Consider the following 12,980-nt stretch of genomic DNA (forward strand, 5'->3'; position numbering starts at 1 on the left):
CCTCTATTTTTGGCCACATGAAACAATCCTGAAGCAGCTAAATCTGATAGTTACATACAGGAAGTTCTGTTTTCATCTTCCTGAAAAAGACCAGGTCTTCTATGTATGTCCTACAACACTTCTGGGACAATACAGATGAACTTGCACTTAATTATAATGCTCATCAGTAAAAGACAGGGTTGGAGAGGAAAAGAACCAAGACATGGAGCGAGAACCAAACTCAGATGGGACTTCTGTAAGTTGCAAATTCAATCTCCAGCATGTTTTGTTGGCACCAAATGATCCTACCAACAACAACTTGTTTTATAAGTAACTATCCAAATCTTCTTTTCATACTGTATGACCTAAAACCAAAACAACCACATTGTTTGATGTGGCAGAAATTGAGGGGGGAAACGAGGACGCTGTAAGATAGCAAGCCATTTGTATGAATATTTCAGACCTCTCCCTACAATGGTACACCTTAGCAATCACTGTGGAGGACAGAATCAAACAAATTTGTTGTTGCAATGTGCTTCACCATTGTTTGGAACTACCTAATGTAAAAATGATTGATTTGAAATTTATGGTTATTGGTCATAGTGAAATGAAATCCAGCTCAGTATATTTGGCAATTATGAAAGAGGTTCATGCTTTACAACATAAACTGGACAAATGCATAAATAATGGGGGAAACTACACTCACCAAACATTGTTTACAATGTGGACAATATTATTAACTTACAGGCTACAGAAATATCTAACATGACATGTCAAGATATCGACTTCTAGCATTATAGTTATCTAATCACTAGCAGTTCGTATTAAGCCACAACTCAAGAACTCAAGATATCCATTTGTAGGAAAGAAATACATCCTGGTTGTTGAAATACATATTTTTTCCCAACAGTAAATCCTGAGAGATACCCAACTGTAGCATTGAACAGAACACATCAAGTAAGGAGAGTCATATAAAGACCTCAGGAAGTGCAAAAAATTGAATTATTTACCTCTTGTACTAAGTTGGCATCTCTTAACCTTTTGGTAGAGGACAATGAGCACTAAGAAACAACTAAAAGATGCTAGTGAAATGCAGTATATTGGCTAACTGCAGAAAAAACAGCCGCAATGAAATTTTCCAAGTGTGATTACATCACTCAAAAAATGGACAACTTCACTCTGAATGCAGCTGATGGCATCTGAAATAGTACAAGACACATGCCTGACATTCAGTCAGCTGACCAGAAGCGCGTCACACAGGTTTGTCGGATAAAGAAGCACATCAAGGAAAAGCTCTCAGAACGTGTGCAGAGGGGCAGCTGCCATCTTGATATAGTCACCTGGGCCAGACAGCTACTGACAGCAGCTGGCATAGACGATGGAAAAGTCTATGGAAATGAGCAAAACAGGAAATGAGCTGCCTATGGTTCAGGGAGTTGTAGTGATTTGCCAGTGTTTGTTTCTAATGTCACTATGGAAGCAAAGAGGGTTTTTAAAGTGAGGGTCACATGTCGAAAGTAGCAGTAAATTGGCAAGAGGCACTGACAACCAATAGTGTAAATGAATGTGCTCACAGTGGCTTGGTTTGTAGTGAAGGGGGTCGAAGAGGAGGTAGTACCACCTGATAGCGGACAATCACTACCACAAACAAGAATAGGGAAACTGAATGAAGCTTCAGTACCAGTTTAGACTGTGGCAAATTATGATAGAGGAACAAGACAGTTTTAAAAACAGGTATACAAACGGTGGAGGAGTGGACACAGGTTCAGGGCACTCCTTTGCCCTTGGGATGTGTAATTGCTTCTAAAAGGCAAAAAAATTAGCAATGACTGACAGCATGAGGATGCAGAACAATGGCAATTACTGCATCTAAAACACACAATGTGTATCCATAGGGCATGTGGCCTGCAATTGATAGGTGTCATGATGGCAAAAGACTCTTGATTAGTCCCCATCTAGATCTCTGGGAGGAGACTGCCAAGGAGGAGAACCATGAGAAAAACATGAAATAACCTATGGATAACAACCTACCAGTAGAAGAGAAGAATGTTGGAAGTCTGAAAGTGAAGGGAGTATAGGAAATCTGAAAAGGGAAATGCAAAGCCTCAGTCTCAATACAGTGGGCGGGGGGTCGTCAATGAAGTGAAATGGAAACAAGGTAAAGATTTCTGGTCAGAAGAACATAGGGTAATATCAACAGCAGCAGAAAATGATATAACAGGAGAAGGTTGAACAGGAATGTACGGCAGCGAATGAGTTTCTGTGAACAGTTCAATAATAGGGTTGTTCTCAACACAACCAAGAGCAAACCAACGCCAACAACAATCTCATGTATAGTAATTCGGTATGTAAAGGAAGATGAAAATCATACTTGGAAAAAACCTGGAGATACAGGAAGATTCCAGCTGGTTTACATCATAGTGAGACACAAATTTTGATATCAGATATTGGACTGTAAGGCATATCCAGGTACAGACATATATTCAGATCAAAAATCAGTAATGATGAAAAGTAGACAGGAGTTTTAGAAAACTGTCCAGAGTAATCGATGTGGAAGAAAGTGGGATACCTGAAGTACTAAAGAAGACAAGATGCTTTTGAAGTTCACTAAGAATATGGATACTGTGATTTGGGACACAGAGCAGGCATTTCAGTTGAAGAGGAGTGGTCATCTCTACAAAGAGATTGCACAGAAGCACAGATACAAGGAAAGTAAATGTGAAGAAACATTGAGTAGTAGAAGAATTGCTTCAGCTGATCAAGGGGAATAACAGCTTCACAAATGTCTCAGGAATCAAATAAATAGAAAGTGCAGGAAAGTCAGGTGAAATGGCTGCAGGGCAAAAAATTATACATATGATCTTAGGAAGGACTGGCTCAGCATACAGAGAGTGTAATGGGAATTCCACTATTAAATGCAGATGAGAGAGCAGATAAGTGGAATGAGTACCCTGAAAGCCTCTATCAGGGGGCGGAATTGTCTGATGACATGATAGAAGGAGAAATTAAGAGTCAGTGTGTAAAACGTATGGGATCCAGTATTAGAATCAGAATTTGAAAGAGTTAAAATAAGGCACAAGGGATAGATAACACCCAACTGTAATTTCTGAAATCACTGGGCGAAGTAGCAACGAAACTACTAATCACATCGGTGTTTATAATGTATGACACTGGCAACATACCATCAGACTTTCGGAAAAATGTCATCCTTACAGTTCCAATGACAGCAAGGGTAGATCGGTGTGACAACTATCAGATGATCGGCGTAACAGATCATGGATCCAAGCTGCTGACCAGAATAATAAACATATGAATGGAATAGAGAATTGAGGATCTGTTACATGACAATCAGTGTGGCTTTAGGAAAGATAAGGGCACCAGATAGGCAGTTCTGACATGCACTTGATAATGGAAGCAAGACCGAAGAAAAATCAGGACACATTGAATTTTTCTACTTTGAAAAAGCTTTCAACAATGTAAAATGATGGGCAGTGTTCAAAATTCTGAGAAAAATAAGGTTAAGGTATAAAGACAGGTAATTTATAATATACACAATAATCAAAAGGGAACAACAGACAAGTCAGGGATGCAGTTTTCACCCCTACAACAGCAATAAAGGAATGGTTCAAAAGTGGGATTGAAATCCAGGGTGAAAGGATACCAATGATAAGATTTGTTGATGAGATTGCTATCTTCAATGAAAGTGAAGAACAATTAAACAGGATCTGCTGAATGGAATGGTCTACTGAGTATGGAATATGGTCTTAGAGCAAACTGAAGAAAGAAAAAAGTAATAGGAAGTAGCAGACATGAGAATAGTGAAAAAGTAAACAAATCTGGGGAATTCTACCACCTTGGAAATAAAATAATCCATGATGGATGAAGCAAGGGCACCATAAAAAGCGGACTAGCACAGGCAAAGGCGGCATTCCTAGCTAAGGGAAATCTACTGGTATCAAACATAGACCTTAACTAGAGAACGAAACTTCTGAGAGAGTAGACTTGGAGCACAGCATAGTATGAAACGTGTACAGTGGGGAAACAGGAACAAAAGAGAATCAAAGCATTTGAGATGCGATGTTACAGAAGATTGTTGAACATTATGTGAACTGGTAAGATAAGAAATGAGGAGGTTCACCACAGAACTGGCAGATAAAGGAACATATGGAAAACATTGACAAGAAGAAGGGACAGGATGATAGGACATGTGACAATATCAGGGAAACAATTCCAAGGTACAAGCTGTTGAGAGTAAAAAAGTTCTGTAGGGGAAGATAAGAGTTTGGAATAGATCCAACAATTAATTGAGGACGTATGGTGCACATGCTACTCTGAGGTGAAGAGTAAAGGAATTCATGGTGGTTGTCTCAAGCATCAAACCGGTCAGCAGACAGAGAGAGAGAGAGAGAGAGAGAGAGAGAGAGAGAGAGAGAGAGAGAGAGAGAGAGAGAGAGAGAGAGAGAGAGAGAGAGAGGAGGGGGGGGGGCAGAGGGGGGGGGGGGGGCTGGCTTTGCGTCAGAAGTTATAGTACAATGTGGACCATTTGCAAATCATGAACAAAATTATAGTTTTAGGTCTGTTTTATCAGGAATCTTTGGAATGCTCAATGTGAGTGGAGACAAAGAGGAAAATAAAAGAAACCCATGAGTGTTTGGGTAATGGAGCACGAAGTAGTGGTTCAGCAGAGTGGTGAGCAGCCTATTATGGAAACAGATGGTACTCATTCACAGATTAAAGAGATAGACAACATACACAAACTTGCAGAAGAGAGCATGCAGATAAAATATGAAAGGAGATTTGAGCACGATGTGAAGACTAGGGAGGCAGTTGCAACTAAATCAAGTAATGGCATTGAACTTTTTGACTTCTGGACTAGTAAGGGTTATGTGGAGGAGATTTTAAGGGATTTTTATTCAAGTACTGAGGCGGAATCTGTTGAGGAAAATGACACAGTGAAAACTGTTGATGAGGTGGATTCAAGAAACAAAATACAAGCATTTATATTTGATGATGATAAGATAAGGGATAGTTGCCAGAGCAAAAACTTGTGAGGAGGAGAGAGTAATGGAAGAAAAAATTTGTGCATGCGGTACTGTCATCTATGTGTTGTAGGAAGATTGACAGTTAAATAAAAGCTTTAATTGGCACCAGTGCAAAATCAAATATATTCATAACTGGAGGCTTGGTACTTGTAAAGATAAAAGAATAGGTTCAAGTAAACTGACTTTGAAATGAAGAAATTGTGGCATGTGTATCACTGACCATTTGAAATTGGCATTGTGCTACATGATAGTACTTACTGGTTGATGTATTCAAGATAGAGGAAACAGCTGTGAATAAGGAATATTGTTGGCTTACAGAGAAAAATAAGGGTCTGATTGAGGTAATTCTTTCTATTTTTACTTATGTAGACATCTTACTACAATCTTTGCTGAATGCATTTAAAGATAGTACTAACTGGATGAATGTAGGTGTAAATTTAATTACAAACAGTTACGGATTGTTAGTATGCATTCACTTGGTGAGATTCTAAAGTAAAATGGTATTGGTTTCATTAGTTAAGGAAGCTTTGTTTTTGGGTAACGGTTATCAAGATTAACAGAGAGCTATTTTTGTTTGGGCATTAGTTATAAATGGTAAAAAGGGGGCTGAAGGCATTCATCCTTCAGAGCACTCATATTCTTGGTGAGAAAGCGTGTAGCATACACTGAACCTCAAGCTGGGCATGGCTTTATTCCTCTTGGCCTGTTGTTAACTACTTTTCTATCGGTTGTTAGGATGAGGAGAAGAGTACTCTATTTTGACCTCAAATTAACAAACCAGCTTTTAAGGAAAGCCTGCTTTTAACAAATCATGCTTTAAGAAAAAGTCCGCTTTTAAGGAATAAACATGAAACATTCATAACATTAAAATCCAGCTTTTACGCAATTCCTGACATGACCGAGTGAGTTTCTGAATTATTTCAGTTTTACACTGGTCACACTATGTGTCATGTGATGGCAGTATAAGGTAATTGAGTCTTTCAGTCAACACGTATCTAGATCGAATTCCATTGTAGCCATAACCAGCGACAGAGGTTAACAAGTAGGAAAGCAAATTTTGTCATGCCACCATGTGATTCTGGTAATGTGATCAGGTGTCACAGTCAAACAAAATGGAAGCGGTGAAGTGTTGTCTTTGTTGTTGTCGACTTTATGAGTTTTATACTTTTGTGGAGCTTTGGCATGCAAAAGTAGGAATTCCACGATTGAGCAAAAGCTGACAATCATCCACGATGTTGAAGACAAACATGGCAAAAAAGTACTATTTCGCGCCATCTTCATTGTATGGCATTCTCAAAACCAAGGAAGCATTGTTAAATGCCGAACTGCACAAGTCATCTGCAGCATTTGAACCTGGATGTGATACACTCTATTACAGCAAAATACAGGATGGCAGTCATCCAGAAATCAATTATATACCTTGAGAGGAAGGAAGTGAACATTTTACAGGCCATGCATATGTTTGTTGCTGCATGGGATTGTGTAACATAACAGACTTGTGTTAAATTGTTTTGCAAAGGCTGGTGGCTGTGGTACATCAGATGCTGATAAATACGACACGGTTCCCCATGAAGAATGAAGTAGAATCACAGATGTTCCTGAAAATGTGACATTCCAGGACTTTATTTCTTGTGATGACGAAGTTTTAACTACGACACCCGAGATGAATGTGAATGAGATGTGTGAAATTTTAGTGAAGAAACACTGTGAGGTATGATATGGTGATGGCAAAGATCATGAAGAAGCCGAGGAAGAGGAAGAAGAAAAGGAAGAGGCAGAGGCTGCTGCACCAAGTTTCGCAGCTGCTGTACAAGAGCTGGATATGTCAGGAACTAATTTTCATCGTTTAATGAAGAGGAGTAAATTATAACAAACATCAATCAACCAGAGCAACAACTTCTGTCATTACAGTACACTGGAAAGAGGAAATAAGTAATTCTTGCTGATTTTTTTTAAAAAAACTAAAGAACATGTTTTGCAAAGAGTGTGTATATGTGCATGCTGTACTTAAATTTGTAGCAGATTATTGGTAAGTTTGTGATTAAATAGCTCTTACATCACCTAAATATGCTTGAATTATGATTTCGGGTCACTCCTTCCACGTACCTAGGCAAAACCCCCATTTAAAAAAGAATGCCTATTTAAGGAAAAAATAATGGATTTTGTTATACATATAATAACAGAAAGAGAGAATTAAAGGATCTACTGCAATGGTAATGAGGGAAAATTATCTATGGAAATTGAGAGAGCTAGTAAAAACAATAATACTTATCAAAGCAAGACAGTGCTGAGAATAAGAATTATTTGCTAAAGTCAAACAGAAAGGAAATGTGGTAAGTTGGATTGGAAGTAGGTGATGCAAAAGTATTTGGAATTATGGTATACTATATTCAACACAAGCAAGTATGAATATGTTATTGAAGGCTGAACTTGTACTGGAGGAGGAGAAGTTTGTGGGATCTACAGAAGTTTCTATTGAGAGTCATAGTCTAGATAAATTTTCTTTTTTATGAATAAATAAGTGTAATTGAGAGTATTCCAATCAACATCGTCAAATGCTTTCTGTAAGTCTACAAATGTCAGAAACGTAGGTTTGCCTTTCCTTAATCTTTCTTCTAAGATAAGTCGTAGGGTCAGTATTGCCTCACGTGTTCCAACATTTCTACGGAATCCAAACTGATCTTCCCCGAGGCCGGCTTCTACCAATTTTTCCATACAGGGAGCGAAAGGCTATTTACAATTTGTATAGAAAGCAGATGGCAGTAATAAGAGTCGAGGGATATGAAAGGGAAGCAGTGGTTGGGAGGTGAGACAGGGTTGTAGCCTATCCCCGATGTTATTCAATCTGTATATTGAGCAAGCAATAAAGGAAACAAAAGAAAAGTTCGGAGTAGGTATTAAAATCCATGGAGAAGAAATAAAAACTGAGGTTCAACGATGACTGTAATTCTGTCAGAGACAGCAAAGGACTTGGAAGAGCAGCTGAACGGAATGGACAGTGTCTTGAAAGGAGGGTGTAAGATGAACATCAACAAAAGCAAAACGAGGATAATGGAATGTAGTCGAATTAAGTCGGGTGATGCTGAGGGAATTAGATTAGGAAATGAGACACTTAAAGTAGTAAAGGAGTTTTGCTATTTGGGGAGCAAAATAACTGACAATGGTCGAAGTAGAGAGGATATAAAATGTAGACTGGCAATGGCAAGGAAAGCGTTTCTGAAGAAGAGAAATTTGTTAACATCGTGTATAGATTTAAATGTAAGGAAGTCGTTTCTGAAAGTATTTGTATGGAGTGTAGCCATGTATGGAAGTGAAACATGGACGATGATATTCACTGAATCACCGTACTTATTCAAAATAATCTCCCCCTGAATCAATAAACAATTGAAAATTATTTGAAAGTGTTTTGAAACAGTCACTGTATTCTTTTTTGGAATTGCATTTAGTACTGCAGTACAATTTTCTTGGATGTCCGTAAGTGTGTTATAACGGTTTTGTCTCATTGCCAACTTCATTTTGAGTTGAGGAAGTAGCAGAAGTCAGCTGGGAGCAAATCCAGTGAATATAGCAGATGATCCAGGACTGTGATCCATCTTCTGGCCAAACACTTGTGCATGATCTTCACTTTGGGGGCTGGGGTGGTGGTGTGGAGGAGCAACAAGGACCCTACTTCTCGGTATTCAGGTGGAATGCGATGAATTCTTGACCACAAATGATGGAGGACTCAAAAAACTTTATGTGGGTCACTGCTCTACCAGCTTTTTCCGATGAGTGTCCAGCAGGTACTGCTACAGTCGCGGCCAGAATGCCTGCTGCAGCAATGCTAGACAACTTACCACAAGAAAGCATTGTAGTTTGGAATTTCTCACAAGCAGGACTAACAGAATTGGAACACACCGTGTATAGAATATATACAAATATGTGGATTACTCTGTATTCACATATTTTATTTGTCATGACTTTGTACTTAAGAGAGAAGTTCATATCAAGTGGATAATGCAATATCTATAATAATAATAATAATAATAATAATAATAATAATAATAACAGTTCCGTCCTCCGTCACAGCGGGACCCACCTTCTCTTCCTCAAAATCACCCTCTCCAAACCTTCCAGGAATTTATGACTTCCAGCCTTGCCTCTCAATCCTCCTTAAAAAAACCTTAATCCTACTCCCAACATCACCACTGCTGAAGCCCAGGCTATCCGTGATCTGAAGGCTGACCGATCCATCGTCATTCTTCCGGCGGACAAGGGTTCCACGACCGTGGTACTTGATCGTCAGGAGTATGTGGTTGAGGGACTGCGTCAGCTTTCAGACAGCACTGCATACAAAGTTTGCCAAGGTAATCCCATTCCTGATATCCAGGCGGAGCTTGAAGGAATCCTCAGAACCTTAGGCCTCCTGCAAAACCTTTCACCTGACTCCATCAACCTCCTGACCCCACCGGCACCCCGCACCCCTATCTTCTACCTTCTTCCTAATATTCACAAACCCAATCATCCCAGCCGCCCCATTGTAGCTGGTTACCAAGCCCCCACATAACGTATCTCTGCCTACGTAGATCACCACCTTCAACCCATTACATGCAGTCTCCCATCCTTCATCAAAGACACCAACCACTTTCTCGAACGTCTGGAATCCTTACACAATTTGTTACCCCCAGAAACCATCCTTGTAAGCATTGATGCCACTTCCTTACACACAAATATTCTGCACGTCCAGGGCCTTGCTGCGATGGAGCACTTCCTTTCATGCCGATCACCCGCCACCCTACCTAAAACCCCTTTCCTCATTACCTTAGCCAGCTTCATCCTGACCCACAACTTCTTCACTTTCAAAGGCCGGACATACCAACAATTAAAGGGAACAGCCATGGGTACCAGGATGGCCCCCTCGTACGCCAACCTATTTATGGGTTGCTTAGAGGAAGCCTTCTTGGTTACCCAGGCCTGACAACCCAAAGTTTGGTACAGATTTATTGATGACATCTTCATGATCTGGACTCACAGTGAAGAACTCCAGAATTTCCTCTCCAAACCTCAACTCCTTTGGTTCCAACAGATTCACCTGGTCCTACTCCAAATCCCATGCCACTTTCCTTGACGTTGACCTCCATCTGTCCAATGGCCAGCTTCACACGTCCGTCCACATCAAACCCACCAACAAGCAACAGTACCTTCATTATGACAGCTGCCATCCATTCTACATCAAACGGTCCCTTCCCTACAGCCTAGGTCTTCGTGGCAAACGAATCTGCTCCAGTCCGGAATCCCTGAACCATTACACCAACAACCTGAAAACAGCTTTCGCATCCCGCAACTACCCTCCCGACATGGTACAGAAGCAAATTACCAGAGCCACTTCCTCATCACCCAGAACCTCCCACAGAAGAACCACAAAAGTGCCCCACTTGTGACAGGATACTTTCCGGGACTGGATCAGACTCTGAATGTGGCTCTCCAGCAGGGATACGACTTCCTCAAATCCTGCCCTGAATGAGATCCATCCTTCATGAAATCCTCCCCACTCCACCAAGAGTGTCTTTCCGCCGTCCACCTAACCTTCGTAACCTCTTAGTTCATCCCTATGAAATCCCCAAACCACCTTCCCTACCCTCTGGCTCCTACCCCTGTAACCGCCCCCGGTGTAAAACCTGTCCCATGCACCCTCCCACCACCACCTACTCCAGTCCTGTAACCCGGAAGGTGTGCACGATCAAAGGCAGAGCCATGTGTGAAAGCACCCACGTGATTTACCAACTGACCTGCCTACACTGTGAAGCTTTCTATGTGGGAATGACCAGCAACAAACTGTCCATTCGCATGAATGGACACAGGCAGACAGTGTTTGTTGGTAATGAGGATCACCCTGTGGCTAAACATGCCTTGGTGCACGGCCAGCACATCTTGGCACAGTGTTACACCGTCCGGGTTATCTGGATACTTCCCACTAACACCAACCTGTCAGAACTCCGGAGATGGGAACTTGCCCTTCAGTATATCCTTTCTTCTCGTTACCCGCCAGGCCTCAACCTCCGCTAATTTCAAGTTGCCGCCGCTCATACCTCACCTGTCATTCAGCAACATCTTTGCCTCTGTACTTCCGCCTCGAATGACATCTCTGCCCAAACTCTTTGCCTTTACAAATGTCTGCTTGTGTCTGTGTATGTGCGGATGGATGTGTGTGTGTGTGTGTGTGTGTGTGTGTGTGTGTGTGTGTGTGTGTGTGTGTGTGTGTGTGCGCGCGCGAGTGTATACCTGTCCCTTTTTCCCCCTAAGGTAAGTCTTTCCGCTCCCGGGATTGGAATGACTCCTTATCCTCTCCCTTAAAACCCACATCCTTTCGTCTTTCCCTCTCCTTCCCTCTTTCCTGATGAAGCAACCGTTGGTTGCAAAAGCTTGAATTTTGTGTGTATTTGTTTGTTTGTGTGTCTATCAACCTGCCAGCGCTTTCGTTTGTTAAGTCACATCATCTTTGTTTTTAGATGATATAATAATAATAATAATAATAATAATAATAATAACATTTATTTTGAGCCAATTGTGAGAATCATTACTAAGCTTGGGATGGAAAAAAGGTTTTACAGTGATTTATGTTGCTTTGCATTTGAGAGAACTGAATTCGTGAAAATATTACCACATTTTATGTACTTGATAAGTGAATTTTTGATGAAGGCAAGACTGCAAGGTGCAGTTTGTGCTAGGGGAACCTGAGTGAGGTTCAATCTCTAATGCCTGGTGGCACTTAATTTTCTGTTGCACATGAATTCATGAGTGGTAAGATGACAGATGGAAGCCAAGAACTTAAAGGTGCTTGTTAAGTGTGAATATGGGATAGCCATCAAGTGCCACGCAGACCTGTAAGAGTCGAGAGACTCCTGTGCTGAAATGATGGAGATGGACTGCTATGGAAATGGAGATTCCACAAACCAATGATGTTAATGTAATCTTTCCATTCTAATATTTAACTGTACATGTACGCAACTGTTTCTGTACTTCAGGGATTTGCTTATGTACTAGTTTAATAAGAATATGATGAGGAGCTGTAGATGGGTATGCTCAATTCTGTTATTGTAAACTACCAATCAGATTTCAATTTATCATTGAATTAAATTTTCAGCAGACAACTAATTAACATTTTTGCATGTTCTGGTTGTTAGTTTAAGGTTTGCACTGACTTCTTCAAAGGTCTATTTACAATATCCCTCTTCAAAAGTCGGTCGGTGGTGGGTGCAGTGAAACAAACTCATTCCACTGCATGTGTGGCATTCGTCATTGCTTCTCACGACTCAAAGGCAGTGCCACTGTTCTGACAGTAAGTCACGAGCTCTTGTGGCGCGCGTACGTGTGTGTGTGTGTGTGTGTGTGTGTGTGTGTGTGTGTGTGTGTGTATGTGTGTGTGTGTGTAAGAGGGGTGAATGATAGTCAGGTTAATATGTTTTTACATATAGCGAATGAAAAATGACAGACAAGCACATTGACTTCGAACCCAAGGACAAGTATGCAGTGTTGTTTAGCTAGTGATATCAGCTACAAAGGTCACATCACGTAACCAGTAAGTAATATTACACACTAAGTGGTGAAAAGGTCACCTTTATAGTGATGCCCACTAAGAAGAAATAAAATTATGGAAATTACAATTAACCATACTTGACAAGGGGCTGGTACTCGTACAGTGCCAGGCCAGTTATAATATAGGTGGCACATCTTGTAGGTCATACGCTGGACGTGGTCAGCCTGCATGCTGCTTGTGTCATAGATGACAACGTAATGTGTTGGTGAAACTGTTCCCTGTTAACAATTGTTAATAATTGTAAATAACAGCATAGAACAACAGAAAATTTAAAATAAGTACACTGCTAAGAAATAAATACTTCTGATCACTAACAAATATAAAATTATTAGAAAAAATGGAATAATTTAATGTTTTCTTTGTAAATTACTCCTTCTCTCCCC

The 12,980-nt window shown here is 40.5% G+C and overlaps 1 protein-coding gene across 1 annotated transcript in view; it reads right to left on the reverse strand.

Annotated features, from left to right (window-relative positions):
* Positions 1–12,980, reverse strand: part of LOC124776941 (piwi-like protein Ago3) — a 219,971-nt gene that overhangs the window by 11,709 nt on the left and 195,282 nt on the right. Inside the window, exon 17 of the mRNA XM_047252163.1 lies at positions 12,675–12,815. Coding sequence (XP_047108119.1) covers positions 12,675–12,815 — 141 coding nt within the window. The remainder of the gene's footprint in view (positions 1–12,674; positions 12,816–12,980) is intronic.

The sequence above is a fragment of the Schistocerca piceifrons genome, chromosome 2, assembly GCF_021461385.2.
Source record: "Schistocerca piceifrons isolate TAMUIC-IGC-003096 chromosome 2, iqSchPice1.1, whole genome shotgun sequence".
Lineage (NCBI taxonomy): Eukaryota > Metazoa > Arthropoda > Insecta > Orthoptera > Acrididae > Schistocerca > Schistocerca piceifrons.